This window comes from Triplophysa rosa, linkage group LG9, assembly GCF_024868665.1.
Source record: "Triplophysa rosa linkage group LG9, Trosa_1v2, whole genome shotgun sequence".
NCBI lineage: Eukaryota > Metazoa > Chordata > Actinopteri > Cypriniformes > Nemacheilidae > Triplophysa > Triplophysa rosa.
The window spans coordinates 19,291,743-19,306,684 of record NC_079898.1 but is presented as its reverse complement, the minus strand read 5'-3'; the positions used below and the strand labels follow the sequence as shown (position 1 = coordinate 19,306,684).

General features: G+C 39.2%; 3 protein-coding genes across 13 annotated transcripts in view; 1 reads left to right on the top strand and 2 right to left on the bottom strand.

Moving 5' to 3' along the window:
- rock2a (rho-associated, coiled-coil containing protein kinase 2a) overlaps positions 1 to 3,190 on the top strand; it is a 37,192-nt gene extending 34,002 nt beyond the window's left edge. For 2 of the 6 annotated variants that reach the window (XM_057341295.1, XM_057341298.1), the window contains one exon: positions 1,371 to 3,190. In XM_057341295.1, coding sequence (XP_057197278.1) covers positions 1,371 to 1,440 — 70 coding nt within the window. In that variant the 3' untranslated portion in view covers positions 1,441 to 3,190. Of the gene's footprint in view, positions 1 to 81; positions 1,019 to 1,165 lie in introns of those variants that run through there. The other 4 variants (XM_057341296.1, XM_057341299.1, XM_057341300.1 and 1 more) reach the window with 3 other exon arrangements.
- A 122-nt stretch (positions 3,191 to 3,312) lies between these two features.
- On the bottom strand, positions 3,313 to 6,004 carry slc66a3 (solute carrier family 66 member 3). Its single transcript, XM_057341307.1, has 7 exons — positions 5,684 to 6,004; positions 5,224 to 5,306; positions 5,056 to 5,125; positions 4,739 to 4,796; positions 4,507 to 4,627; positions 4,264 to 4,305; positions 3,313 to 4,182 (listed from the first exon to the last, which is right to left on the bottom strand). Exons 1-7 carry the CDS (start codon positions 5,827 to 5,829, stop codon positions 4,091 to 4,093), a joined length of 612 nt encoding a protein of 203 aa, XP_057197290.1. The 5' UTR covers positions 5,830 to 6,004; the 3' UTR covers positions 3,313 to 4,090.
- Positions 6,005 to 6,119: 115 nt separating this feature from the next.
- The window catches only part of sobpa (sine oculis binding protein homolog (Drosophila) a), a 31,521-nt gene continuing 22,698 nt past the window's right edge, over positions 6,120 to 14,942 (bottom strand). For all 6 annotated transcript variants that reach the window (XM_057341301.1, XM_057341305.1, XM_057341302.1 and 3 more), the window contains 2 exons: positions 11,635 to 13,702; positions 6,120 to 10,846 (listed from right to left, as the gene is read on the bottom strand). In XM_057341301.1, coding sequence (XP_057197284.1) covers positions 11,651 to 13,702 — 2,052 coding nt within the window. In that variant the 3' untranslated portion in view covers positions 6,120 to 10,846; positions 11,635 to 11,650. The remainder of the gene's footprint in view (positions 10,847 to 11,634; positions 13,703 to 14,942) is intronic.

Here is a 14,942-nt window from a genome sequence, read left to right as displayed (position 1 = left end):
CACCTTCAACTACCTCTAAACTGTGCCAGTAAACATCGTATGGGGAGATGTAAAGGTTTGAATGCTCTCTTCCACCTGCAGGACTCCAGATTTGGAGCTTCAGGACTGGCACTGGGCTCTGGATGACGTGGATGATGTAGATTATGACCACACGTTTAATTTCTAAGGAGCATGTGTAGGGTTGTATCAGGGTAAACACTTGCATAAAGGTTATGTCCCAAAACCTAGTCAGCTGCCTATGTAGGGATCATTTGAGGACACCATAGATGTGCTCTTTGAAGAGACAGAGAGGGCAATCCCATGATGCATTGCGATGAGTTCTGTGTAAAAACAAAAATCTACATGGAGAAATTACAACTAAAAACATTTCAATGTGGAAATGTATAATTCTGTCATTCCAAATGAATCACCTAGTTAAATGCTGCAGTGCCTATGTAGACAGCAAAGCTGCTCGCTAGGTTTTGGAACACGGCCAGGGAGTGCTTGCTTATTTTGGCATACAGTGGGATTTGGTTGCTGTTGAAGCAGATGCGAGCATGTGTGGTTTGTTTGTGTGGTCAAGATGGGAAATGGAGAATTTGCCATAACCCAAGAGACGTTTCTGTACCAATTCCTCTGCTTATAAACACCCTCTCCACTCTCCAAGACATGAGATGCTCTTGAATATAGAGCTGAACAGTTCCTCCAGTCAGTGTTTTGAAATATTATTCAATTCTAAAGGAGAGGGGGTTTGTTCAGAGAATTGGATTTGGCCTGCTTGTTTCTTGTTTGACCTTTGACCCTCTTGCCCTAGTCCCCCCAGACTGGACACTCCAAAGATGAGACGAGAGGACTCCACCGACCGCATTCTGAATAAATAAATAAGTCTGTCTGAATATGTTTGTTTAGTGTGTTAAGTGTTTGTCAGGACGTCAACTGTACTGTAAAAGGAAATGAATAAGAGAGATGTGTGTATTAAAACAGTATTTTTATTTTAGAACTTTTTTGTTATGTTTTGCAATAAAAGTCTGTGACCCTGTTTTTGTGTGTGTTTGCAGGTGTATTAATGTTCCTTTTCAAGTATGCATGCTTTAGTTTAGTTAGTTGTTTTCTTCTGGGGTTAAAATATGGTGAAACTAACTTTCTCCCTTTTTTCTCTCTTTTCGATCTCTCCCTTCTTCTTTAGCTAACCTTGTTTTGGGCATCTGGTGCTGCTACATACATCTGGTGATTTGGGGTTCTTCCTGTCGCACCAACAAAAGACCTTTGTCGTAACTTTCCGCACGTTTTGGCATATCCAAAAAAAGTGAAAGATGCACAAATGTTAATGAAGGTTTACTGTCGTGATATGGTTTTTATTTTATGGGCATGTGGTTGCTTTTTACTTCAAGAGCACAACAAATCTACACAGAACAGAGAGGTCGGCACCACACCAAACATCTTATTGAAGGCCAGCGTTGACTTGAATCGGCTGGACAGAACCCCACTGGACCGTTTTAGGGACCCGTAAGAGAATGGATGACGGCCCGATCCAATCAGGCTGTAGCGTTTTTCCAGTTGACTTTAAAGGCTGAATGTAGACTGTAGTACAAGACACACGTGGCTAGCAAACACCACTATACTGTATGAAACGTTTTTACCTTTATTAATGCAATGAAACTGTAGTTTGTTTTTGTTCTACAATGTTTTTATTTGACGTTTTAGTTTTCATCGAAAAGCATCACATACTGTTCTTCTTTTCTTCAGTCCCTACATCATGGTTATTCATCTTCGAGGGCCACTATCCCAGTTTAGATTTATCTCTGCTAGTAATTTGCAAGCAATACTGAAGACCTTGATTTGAGTAGTTGTTAAGCTAAGAGTACTAAGCTAAGAGAGTTGTGTAGCCCTGTACCACATCATGAGTTGAATGTAATCTGAGCAGGAAACTGTTTGAGAAGAACATGATTGTATAATTAACAGGCATCAAGATTGAGATCTTGAGTTTCTGAAATCGTCTGTTTTTGGCCAGTCATATCTTATAAATTTGATTATTTGGCCAGAGGCTGAAACCAGAACGAACATTTTAACCCACCACCCCTGAACTTGAGTTGAAGTTTTTTTCTGTAGTGAAACATGCATCTCTTGAGCTTTTAAAAGGTGAAATAGAGTCTCACCCTAACATAAGAACTGTGGCCAAAAACTGATTAACCTTGCAAGCATATGACTGAAATATTCGTGAAACTAAGGAATGACTGCAACCACATGTTTACGTTCACTAAAGAATGTTTTGTTTTGTGATTTGAAGTGGTCAGTTTTTTGTGTGCGTGTGAATTTTCACCCTAGCAAACGTGTATCTCTGGGTGTGCTGTGGATGCAATATATATATATATATATGAATATACAGCGTATATTTGACCTGTCATCATACTATTGGTTTTGCTATTTATACAGGTCTACAGGTCTGGGCACTTTTTAATGGGCTGCCTCCAGATTTGCATGTTTTATATTGATGTACTGTTTGACCATAAAATGAAAAGCGTATGTAGCCGTGTTGTTTGGAGACCCTGTATAACATTTGCTTATTTTTGTACACAAAAGTAGTCAAAGTATATAGCTGTGAATGTAGTAAAGGAAGTAAAGTTTTAATATAAATGTTTGGTCTGAAAGCCTTCTTTAAACAAAATCATATATCAACAGTGTTTGTTCTACATGTGTTGATGTAGATAGTTAAAAAAAGTGTTTAAAGTAATAGTTCACCCAAAATGAATATTCTGTCATGTATTACTAAACCTCAAGTTTTTCCAAACATGTATACATTTTTAGGTATTTGGACAAAGTGTAACAACTCAGATTTCTGGGGCACCAAAATATCTAATTTTGCGTTCAACGGAACAAAAAATTGTCAATGGTGCTCCAGAAATCTGTTGCTAACATTTTTCCAAATACCTTTTTTGTGTTCAACCAAAAAGGAAATTTATACAGGTTGGAACAATTTGAAGGTTAGTAATTCATGACAGAATTTCCATTATTTGGGTGAATATCCCTTTAAGTAAACGGTTTCATATTGTTTATAGTAGTTAAAAAATGACATTACCATCCTTTCAAATTGAGTTTATTAATTTATGAGTTCATAAAATGGTGGAAAATATATGAAAGGACAAAAGACAGGACAGTGACATTAATTGTGGTCCGGATTCACAACAAGCAATAAAATGAACCTGAAACACTGTTTGTGAGCATAGAGTCCTGTAGTTCGTGTTTTACATTAATATAAAAATAATTAAAATCAACTGCAGTAATATTTGAAGTATCCAGTTCAAAGACACTATTCATTATATCAGTTCTTAATTTACAACACAGATATTGCTCAATACAAAAGTTTTAAGTCAATAAAACATAACAGTAAACATATCCCCATGTGAACTAGTTTATAATCTACTTCATATCAATCATACAAGTTCTTATTGTGAATTTACTAGTCGAAAGACTACAAAGTATTTACTGATTGGAAAATACAATTTACAGTTTCTACAGTGCTCTTAAATTGATGCGGTATAACTGCACACATACACAGCAACAGAATACAAATTGTTCACAAATACTCTGTATACAAAAACTTTTAAACAACAGTAAATACTGGGGAGAAACATCATTGGAATGTTTAGGAAGTGTGAACAAGTCTAGATTCAGGGTAGGAATGTTAATATAACACTGTGTTTGCATCCAAGTTTTTGAGACAAATTGAACTAAAACATTATTGCTGCACTGTCCCCCTTATGCATAGGAATGTCTGATAAGAAAGGTTTTTAATAGGCCGTTTTTTAATCATTAAAGTTAATTGCGACGGTGTGGCCTGATTAATTTACTTGCACTAAACCATACTTAAAGCAATATGACAAGAAAAACCCTGAGTATAAGAGCATCATGGTGAAAAGGTTTGTAATTCTATAGCACACATTTACCAAAAATCACATCCTGTTACACATCAATACAGAAAATGCGATATACAAATAGCATTTGAGCCAAATCCAATTCAGTCTGAGGTACGTGTTCTTAAAACCTCTATCCGTGCACAGGATGGGGGAACACAGCATAACAGTAAGTGAGCGTGTAACGGTATTGACATGTCTTAATCCTGTTTCACAGCACGGGGTTTGTAATAGATCACTGTGACTGTTACCCACATGTTCAACATGCTCATAACGACAAACCGAATGAGGACTGCAAAAAGACAGGTGCAAGAGTTAACCAATAAACATCAAAACCAAACTATCAACATCCAATCAGGAGGCTCTTACTGACCTTGTGTGTCTCCTGTGGTGATCGTGGTAGTAAAGATCCTCGCTGAAAAAGACAGAAAACGCCCAATACCAACATTAACTGCAGATGTTGTTTTTGTTAAAAATGGAAAAGCTTTTTGTTGTGATGCATTACATGCTATAGTGTTCTTTACATATGACAAGAGTGCCTTGCCTGTATGTGAATGCATGTACTGTGCATGTAAATGTGTAAGCAGTTGTTCATTCACGTGGCGGTGTCACTTACCCAGGCATGTATACGTGGCCAGGCCCCATGTGAGAGAGCTGACCTGCCTGGAGTCCTTAGACCTCCATAAACACTGGAGTTGTGCCAGTTTACTGCCTGCACTAATAAATGTGCAGAGACTCTGAAAGACAGCAAAAACTATTTTTGTGCCACTTTTCAACTGAACAAATCATGACAAAACAATTGTCTTTTTTGGGGGGGTTATACTAAGGCACTATTGGAGTGTTCTCACCATAGCCAGATCAATCACCCACTTCTGAACTGTAAGCAGTTGCCATCCACCAATAAACCTTATTATTGAAGTTAAGGATGAAATGAAAATATTTTCTTTTTTTTTCCATCTACACTTTTCTCAAGTATTGTTGGGTAATGGGAATAAAAATTGCATAGCAACTGCCCGGCTGTACATGTCTACATTTATACACATAGCAAAATACTTTATCCAAAGCAATGTGTATAAATATTATTAATTGTTCCCTGAGAAACAAAATCATGATCAAACTCATGTTAGTGTCTCTGCCAGTTGAGCTTCATGAACTAGAAGGATACACTGCGGCGTATATAAGGATGTGCTTCAGGTTCCTGTTGTAATGTAGAATCAAAAGCAGTACAACAACATCTGTAAACACACACAGAGGTTAACTCACAAAATCAACGCCTCAAAAGTGAAAATAACTTTCTGTTGACGCCTCAAAACATCCGAAGATCAGTACACACCTTGTGCTACAAGGATTGGATACTCCAGGTATGTGACAGGTGGATAGTCATAGTACATCTGGTAGGACATGAACACAATAAACCTAAACACACACATATACACACACAAAAGAAGAGAAACAAGACATTCCACATGAAACGTGCCAGATATGTATGCTTTTGTGCATTTTATGTGAATAAATACACAGTGAAAATGTGTGTATTAAATGACGGATTCAATTCAAATGTATTAAATTGATAGTTATTAACAAATAACTGTTGGCCGATTCCGATATTGTTACTTGCTTTTGTTAATTAAATTAAAATGAACACTGTTGTTTTAAATGATCAAAGTTCAAAAACACGCATGTGTACACGTGCGGGGTCCCGCTGCTTACTTGTGGTGTGGATGGTAAAGTTAGTTTGTTATAGATGATGTAGGTTAATGATGCGCATATTGTCACAGTTACAAAGTTCTTACCCGATCAGCTCCAGCAGCAGACTGTTCAAACTGACCCCAGTGGTCGCTTTGGCCCGCATCAGCACGAATATCTGCGGGAATTTCAGCACCATACACACGAACAGGGTGCTGAAGTTGGCGAAATGCAGCGCCAGATTGCCGTCCATCTTTGGAAGAGCTTGACCTTAAACTCTTGGTACTTTATTACCTTAGTATGATCCACGGTCCGAAAGTCTCCAGCTGTTAGCGTCTGGGAAGCATCAGCGGCAGCAGCACTTCCGCACACAGCGGCGATGCGAGATTTGACCCTCCGCAGGACCCGTAGCACTCAATCTACAGCGGTATGTTAAGTGTCTTTTACTTATCGAGTTCTTTTAATATTTATTTGAACTACGCCAACAGATCATCAAAACACATGATTTATTAGCTCATCATTGCATTCATGTTCATGTTAAAAAATCAAGACTTTGAGAATTGGAGTGTGCCTCTATTTATTTGTTTTAATAAGCAATTCACTGGATTAAACAAATACTGTTACAGCACAAAAATTATACATTTGAAAGCAACAAGTTTTATAACAACTTCATAATCAAAAGACAAGTTTATCTTTTTTCTTTTGCTCTTGCTGTTTCCATCCTTAATTTAGAAAACAAATAAACAAACAAAAACAAACAAACACAGACTTTTCATTGGGCAGCTTGGCTGCCTCTTGCTACCCTGTTCAAAGAACCATCTTTCATGTATTTTTTATTATTATTTGCAAATGCAAAGGCTTGCCAGTAATAAATAATACTATAAAATGTTCTGCAAGTACACAAAAAAGATTGCGAAACAACAACAAGGGTAAATGTACAAGGGTTTGGGGTCAAGGGATGGTGAGCAAATTTAGCAAAATCTCTGATTCATACAGACAAAGCATCTATACATCCATACTAGCCAGATAACAAAGTTGGTTTTGTTATTTGTGTGTTTTTACAAAGTGGGATTGAAACAAGCAGGTGTTACTTACAGAGCACAGAAAGAATTAAGGCAGCTCAGATCTCGACCTCGAAAAAAGGTTTTAACATTTGATCCTTAAAAACTGCAGCTTGCTTCTTTTTTTGTTTTTGATGTACACAGACATAGTGCCTCTCACACAGAGTGCAGAAATAGGAATTTGTTGTTGCATAATTCTGGCTGTTGACAAAGCCGTTCTGTTTATAAGCTCACCGATCGACAATGCCTCTTTCATGGCTACAGGAATATTGTGATATTACCCTTTTGATTCATGCTTTGATCATTGTGATCATTGTGACCTTTACTTGATTTTACAGCATTGCAGTAGAAGTGAGGTGGGAGTGCTTTGCTTTGATTATACTGTTTTACTTTCGTTCATGTAACAGTGCATGGTGAAGGATGGGACTGGTGGTTTTGCTGGTATTTTGGAGTTTGTGTATATGTTTTTGTGTGTGTGTGGCCACCAATCCTTTGCCAAAGCAGTACTCAAGTTCCCCTCTCTGATTAAACAGAAGCTCTCCAACATTTTAGACCAATTTTGGTGGATAAAAAAACAAATGCTACTTCTATACCCGGCTTTGGGGCTGAAAGACGGTTTGGCCACTATAACAGGCGCCTCTATAGTATATCCTTTGAAACGCTCTTGGATTACAGTATTGCACTTTAGCCAACTCTCTTCTAAGGTTATTTCAGATTGTTTGAACTGTTTTAAATCTAAATTCAGCTTTACAGCTTCGTTCACAGACTTCATTGCCCCCTAATGGACACACTGGGTGCTTAACACTCAGGACCGCTACTAAGTAATGCAGAATCAAAAATGGTTTAATTCAATTTCTAATACATGCTACTGTATAATGGCAATGAAATCTTGTGCGGGAATTGGATCAGATGTATACTGTGAGTGTGCACAACTCTCTGTTTGGGATAGATGTACTTTTACAGTGTTTACCATAAGTGCAATGATCTCACAACGTACACACACAGTCTCTGTTGTTGTCAAGGACAGAATCATCTGCTGTGGCCTACACACACTCAAACACACATTTTTCTGCTGGTGTCATTGTCTTGTCTGTGTGGGACCGCAGACACTACAACAGTGTTGAGTTTCAGAGCTATATCTGTCCCAGCCCAGTCTGTGCTGCTCTAGTTACAACAGCAAGGTCACACACACACGAATGAGTGAAAAAAATCATATTTCATGTCTGAATCTTTGGTGTGAGTTTTTGGGGGTTATAGTGGTATGCGCTAATGTTTATTCAGGAGGACAGTTTGTTTAAATAAATAATTTTCTCTTATGTGTTGGTAAACAGATGGCTAGTTTTCCCTAGGATAAGTGCTATGAATACATTAAAACTTTAGCTTTGATGAATTTAAACTGTGTGTGTGTGTGCGTGTGCACGAGTGTTAAGTCCTAATGACATAATCCATCTTAAAACAGGATTCTAAATTCATCATCACATGAATGCATCAAATGTTTCCTTAGCAATGACTTAAGTAGTCATGGTAACGGATGTGGTTGCCAAGCAGAGCCAAGGCTAGGAGAGTTCAGAAAACATACTCATATGATGTTATATTTAGCAATAACTTAATTGTAATTTAAAAAAGAAAAACAAGATAACATAGGAGAAAATGCTAATTATGAAACGGGAGGATAGTGAATGTTGTAGAAATAAAGAGGGAGGACATCTGAGTCAACATGAGACACACAATGCTGTTTTTCAGTCTTCAACACTGTAGCTCAATCGGTGCAGCATTGTGTTAAGTAGCGCAAATGTCGTGGGTTTGATTTCCAGGGAGCACAAAAAATGTATAGCCTGAATGCATTCACTTTAGATGCATTAATGTAAATGTTTAACCAATTAAAATCAACATTTGATTCGATTGATAGCACTGCACACACGGTGTCATGAATCTGAGATCTCAACTCTGTTCCACTATTTCTCCCATACAGTTTGTGCATCTTTGCCCTTTTATCAATCCATACTCTACACTTCTATCCAGACAGAGGCCAACCATTTCAGCACTGACAAAATAAATCTGACACAGGAATGTGTGTGTATAAATCTGACACTGGAATGAGACCTAGCCACATAGGAACCCAAGAGAGAAATCCAGTCCTTACTCATTAGACCTCTGAGCCTGCTCTTAAAAAATATACCACTGTGAAACCAAATCCTGCAGGAAAAGTAGAGGAATAGGGCAGGAATCCACAGCTCTTTATACATCATTCAGGAGCAGAGGGCAATGGGGAAAAGATGGAAAAGTTTGAATGTCAAAGTACTGTAGGGAGATTTGGGTCAATACTGGCAGATGGTGAGTTGAGAAACAAAACAAATGTAACTTTTAAAAAATGCTTACAGGAAGTTTTACTTTTAGTTTAACTTCCTCTTTTCATGTATGCCTGAATTTTCTTTCTGTGATTTTTTTACATTTTGTCAGACAAAATGTTGACACCACATTATTCTTTCAAAATAATTTAAGTAAATTTGCTTGTTTGTCAAACTGAATTTGGCCGAAGTTAGTAAAGAAATGTGACTCTCTCTTTTTAACATACAAATTAAAACTTAATTAAAAAAAAACTCAAGCTCCTGTCAAACAAAAAACAGATGCATACAGTTGCTAACCATGCATTCAGCTCCTACAGTACTCTTTGTAACAAATATCATTTTGGCTCTTCGACCACCTAACCAAACCGGCCTCTACCTTTCAGTAAAATGTTCTTGGCATCCTGTGTGTGAACTCTATACTGAGTCACCTTGTAAATGTGAATGAAACCGCTTTCTGATGCCATAGCAGGATGTGATGAATGTAATGTAGCACTGATTAGGATTTGGCAAAAAAAGCATAAAAAACAAAAACAAACCTCGTGAATGCACCTTTGACACCACCTCACTGCTGACCAAAACGCTCAACTGGTTTTGACTGTACACCGATAGAAAACCCAGGAGAGATTGTTCTCATTCAAACCTTTAGCTAGAGCACCGTGGTAAGATGGATTCTGATATAAACGATGAGAAACCAAACCCGAGTGTCCCCATGGACGATGGTTTCCTTTTAGAAATCGGATCCATAAGAACAATGTGTACAGTACACAACCCACCAGCAGTGTTAGACCAACTATTCATTGAGCTATGTGACGTGTATCTATAGGAATCGGCTCGCTGTTTTTGCCATGTGGGTGGAACAGTCTCCAAGCCGATGGCCGCAAGGCTAGCAGCCATTTTACCAGTTGGCTATAATGCTTGATGAGGTCTGTACCCTGTTATCCTCAATCAAATCAGTGAATTTGTCATTGCACAAGTATACGCAGATAAACCAGCAAACAATCCACGTTTCTTCAATTTTTCTGTCATCTGTCCATCCTGCTCCAACAGAGGATCATTTTACTGTTTCATTCTGAACATAAAATGAATGTTTATCCCATTTCTGTTTTGTGATTATTTTCCTCCCTCCAGGGTGTGTCTTTGTCTCTCTGTCTTATTTGGTGTCCGGTTGCTGAACACTTCTCCCTCAGACTGGAAAAGAAGAGGCAGAATAAAAGAACAGTGTTTTGCTGGTGTTGGAGATACACATAGTGAAGGAAAGGAGATTGAGAGGGAAAGATTTGAGCGGAGAGAGAGTTCAGGATGTTTCTTGCATTCATTATGCATCTTGTGTGCTGCTCTGGTCCGTGTTAAGCCTCTCTGACTGAACACTCGTATTACTATAAACCACAAGAGATGCAGGCCATGTGGACCAATGGCAACTCTTGGAAATCCATGTACTGTATGCACTGTAGTCTTCAGCATTGTAATACTGCTGTCACCCAGTAGGGGGGGGGGGTTCAGCTAGTCATGGATGGAGATTGTGAAGTGGATGGGAATCATTTCGTGCCTCAAGACATTGCAACTGAAGGTCAAACATCAAAGCCAGTCTGGTTTTCAGATTGACACTTTGTGTCATCCTCTGTTTAGCCAAAAGGGGTGAAGATAAAACAGATTGCTGTCCAATCTGGATGATATGTCTGCATATTGTAACAATGTGTGTGCGTGTGTGTGTGTGTGTGTGCGTGTGTGTGTGTATGGTGGGGGGTTAGAAGAGTAGAGAAACAGGGTTGACGTTTTGATTGACAGGATTGTGAGTTTGTGGACAGCTGATGGTCTCTGCTGCAGTCCAATCCTCTTTATCCCTTTGGTGAGATGTTAACATCTGTGGGAGGAGAAGGGAAGTTTTTTTCAGTTTAAATGGCTTATGAAGTCGATTCAGAGAATAATATGAGAAATATCAGTGTATTAATACTGCAAATAAACACATAAACATTGAGTTATTGTAACTTTGAAAAGTGTCTCTTGTTTTTGTTTGCATTGCAGTTTGGTTGTTTTGTCAGCTTGTTTTAATAATGTAAATAATGTAAATTTAGTTAGTATATTTATTAATATTGTTCACTTTAAAACATTGAGGGTAATTCTTAATATTTGTTTCACAGTTTAGAATAATAATAAAACATACATTCATCAAAACTATGAAATAACAGAAATGTAACTATGCGGTTGCTGTATTAAAAAAAAATTGGTTTTGTAATGAAAAAAGTTTTTTTGTTATTTTTTCTTGTCTCGAAAACTAATGAAATACTTTTAAAGGGATAGTTCACCCCAAAATGAACATTCTTTTACTCTTTTACCCATAATTCTAATTTCTTTCTTTCTTCTGCAGAACACAAAAGATATTTTGAAGAATGTTGGTAACCAAACAATATTGGGTGCCATTTCTCAAAATTTCTTTGTTTGTGTTCCCCAGATTAAGAATGTTTTGAACAACATGATGAAACAATGATGACATTTTTTTTTAGGTGCAAACACCTTCAGATCAGAAGGTTTGTAAAATCAATAGAAAAATGTCACTCAAGTGACCCTAAACTTTTGAACAGTAAACTGAAATAATAAACCTTAAAACTTTAAAATCCTAATGACTAAAGATAAAAAGTAGTTCATTCTCACCTGTCCGTTCTCTGTTTCACTTGTTCTGATTGCGGATACGCAGACACCTTCTCTTCAGCGGAGGCTCCATTTCCATAGCCACTGTTCCTGTTAATGGAGCTGTCAAGCCACATGGCAGGATGGCAGTGGTTTTGTCAGCAGGTCTGGGCACGGGCTGAATGACACAGCCGGGTTTGGGCATTAGGGGCAGAGCGTAGGCATGGTCCTCACCAGATGGAACATCTTCAGTGCTCTGTGGTTTGTCCTCTCCTGTCCCTGTTGTAATAGCGGACTGGTCATTTAAACTCCTCTTACCTGCTGAGTCTTTTTCTGTGGCCAGGCAGCTGTTTTCTTTTAGGTCCTCTCCTTCTAGATCTGTCGCAGCGGGTTCGTCACACATAGCGGCGGTCCTGCGGCAGGGCTCCACCAGAGGTCGATGATCTAACGGTGGAGTCCTGATTGAACCTTCTGCAGATGGCACATTACTGCTCCCATTGACAATCACGTTGCAGGGTGTAGCAGAGCCAGGCTCAGTTTTTGCTGTGGAGATGTCGCTAGGAACAATTTTAGTGCTGCATGTGATTGGCTGAGAAAGAGGCGGAGTGCCATTGCAGTAGGAGGGGTCAGAACATGGCAATGTCACGCTAGCCAATGGGCTTTTAGCATTACTGTCTATATGATTATCCTCTGTTTCGCTTGTGCTAGTACTGGCTATCCCATCCACCTCAGCTTCAGCCAACTGTAGAGGTGGTGGGCTCATCCCAGGCTCTGCCTTTACCTGCATACAGGTTACAGCCCTCTGAATGACTAGCTGTTGCCGTGAGCGCCGATTGGTTGTTAGATCAATGACTCCATCTGCTGGTGTGTCTTTGTGGAAGTGTCCAGAGCTTACGTTCCCATTGTTTTCCGTTTTAACCATCACATCCACCATGTTTGTCCTACTCTGCTCTGTCTGTTTAGAAAAGTCTGGTGAGAGTGTATCTGAGGTGGGCGGGGCTTGGTGAAAGTCCCTCCTGTCCCCTCTAGAGGAGCTGGGAGAAAACGAGGGTGGTGCCTTTGAATTACTGCGCTCGCCTGCAGCGTTCGGAAGCGTTAAATCATTTCCTGGTCGATCACCTGATGCCTGCGGACTGAATGGTATGGGCACTGGTATGGGTATGGGCACTGGTAATGGCACAATAACTGGATAGGGCACTAATAATGTTGGTGGTGGCACTAAAGGGGCAAGAGAAGGCATGCCAAAATTCATAATGGGCGGTAGAGGAATGGGTCCAGCTGACATCATGTTAACTGGGAAAGGCAATGCTGGCATGTGGGTGCCGGGTTGAGGATACATCATACCTGGAGGGTTTCCAGAAAGGGTTGGAGTGGATGATGGGTGAACCTGGGGAGAGTGCAGTGGGCGGTGCATGGGGCTTGACGGAGGACCCAAAGTCCGAGTAGGGGGTGGTGGTCCGATTCCGGGAATCATGGGATTGGAATGAGGGCTGTTGAGGCCTGGGGGGCGTAAGAATGGAGGGCGAATTTGCTGCATCATCTGATGCTCCATAAAGATAGGAAGAGGAACCGGACCACGGGGAGTCATGACCATCGGCGGGTTGCCGGGCGGCACACCCAGAGCCGGGTGGAAGCCAGATATAGGCGGTGGGGGATAGTGCGGTAACATGGGGCTCTCATGTGGCCGTGGTGTGGGGATTTTCATAGACGAGGATGAAGATGATGACGAAGACGAGGATGAACACACAGTTCCAGTTTCGGACGGTGACCCAGACCCAGATCCAGAGGGTCCAGCTACAGGGGTGGCGCCCGCTGGTGACGGTGCCTTGCGACCGCGTAGCTCATTCAGAGGTGAGCTCCAGGACTCAGGTGTCAGGAGCTGTACACCTGCTCCACTCTCTGATTTTGTATCTCCCGCAGGGAGAGACGGGTTACACAATCCCCCTGGCAGCGCAGCCTGAGTCTCTTTATAGAATATGTCCATCTTATATTGGTTCAGACACTTTGCACTGCAAAACTGGAGACGCCTTTCGCCTGCGCCAAAATCCAGGTATTCCTTAGTGTGGCGGATGTGTTTGCACCAATCACAGACCTGTAACATGAACAACCGCAACGTGCACACATGAACAACATAATCAACACATTCAGATACATTATCCATCTTAAAGAATAATTTAAACATCCATAATAGACTACAACATAACTGGAAGAGTATGCCTGTACTTCTGCATTTTAAAAGTGTGTCGGTGTGTTTAGTAAAATGTCAGATCAGTTGAAAGGTTACACAGTGAATGTGGCATTAAACACAAGGACTCAAAGTGTGAAGAGAAATGTGGTTTATGTCATGAAATATTAAATTAACTCAAATTTTAAGCTTTCACAGCTAAACACAGATCCTCTGTTTTACACCACTGCAGGTGTCAATTCTTCTGCATCATCATTATTCTATCGCTCTCTTTCTCTTTCTCTTTCTCTTTCTCTTTCTCTGTCTCTGTCTCTGTCTCTCTCTATCTCTCTCTCTCTCTCTCTCTCTCTCTCTCTCTCTCTCTCTCTCTCTCACACACACACACACACACACACACGAACACTACTCTAATCTGTTTGAGTCAGCAAAGCTTATTGGACAGGATGGTAAACAAAGTAATTACTAAACTGCCAAAGCATATTAGGATTTAAATTCTATAATATGCAGATGTAGGACTAAAAAGGTATATTTTGGACATATACTAATATATCTATGTATGTGTGGGTGTATGTCTGTGTGTTTTATATACTAATGTTTTTAAGGTAAAAAAAATAAAAGGGTGGCATGGCAAATAATGTCATTAGTGATATAATTTATTAAATTATAAAATATCTCTAAATCTCAAAATTATAAAATAAGTAGCTCCAAAACATATTTGGAAAATTAAGACCAAACCTATACAAATACGTATGTATGTATGATTCAACAAAATATTAAACCAAGTGGCATTTATTTAAATACATTTTTTGTTGATGCATATAGCATAAGCAAATTCTTCAAACAAGTCAATTTAAAAATAAGTTTTTTAAATAATAAAACCGTATACTGTATATATTAAGGCAAAAGTATTTAAACACTCTTGTTGTCAAATGTGGAATGTGATTAACTAGACCTTTGGTTATTTTACAAACACTACATTAATTATGGCATTTAAAATTAAATAAAAGTTGTGATAAAAGATTTAGCATCATTTGTTTGCAGACGCCATTTGGTTTGATGTGTTGCAGCTAATTCATTCTTAACAAACAAAATGTTGCAGTGTAAATTGTTTAGGACCACTATTTTTGCTATGTGGGTGTTTTATTAA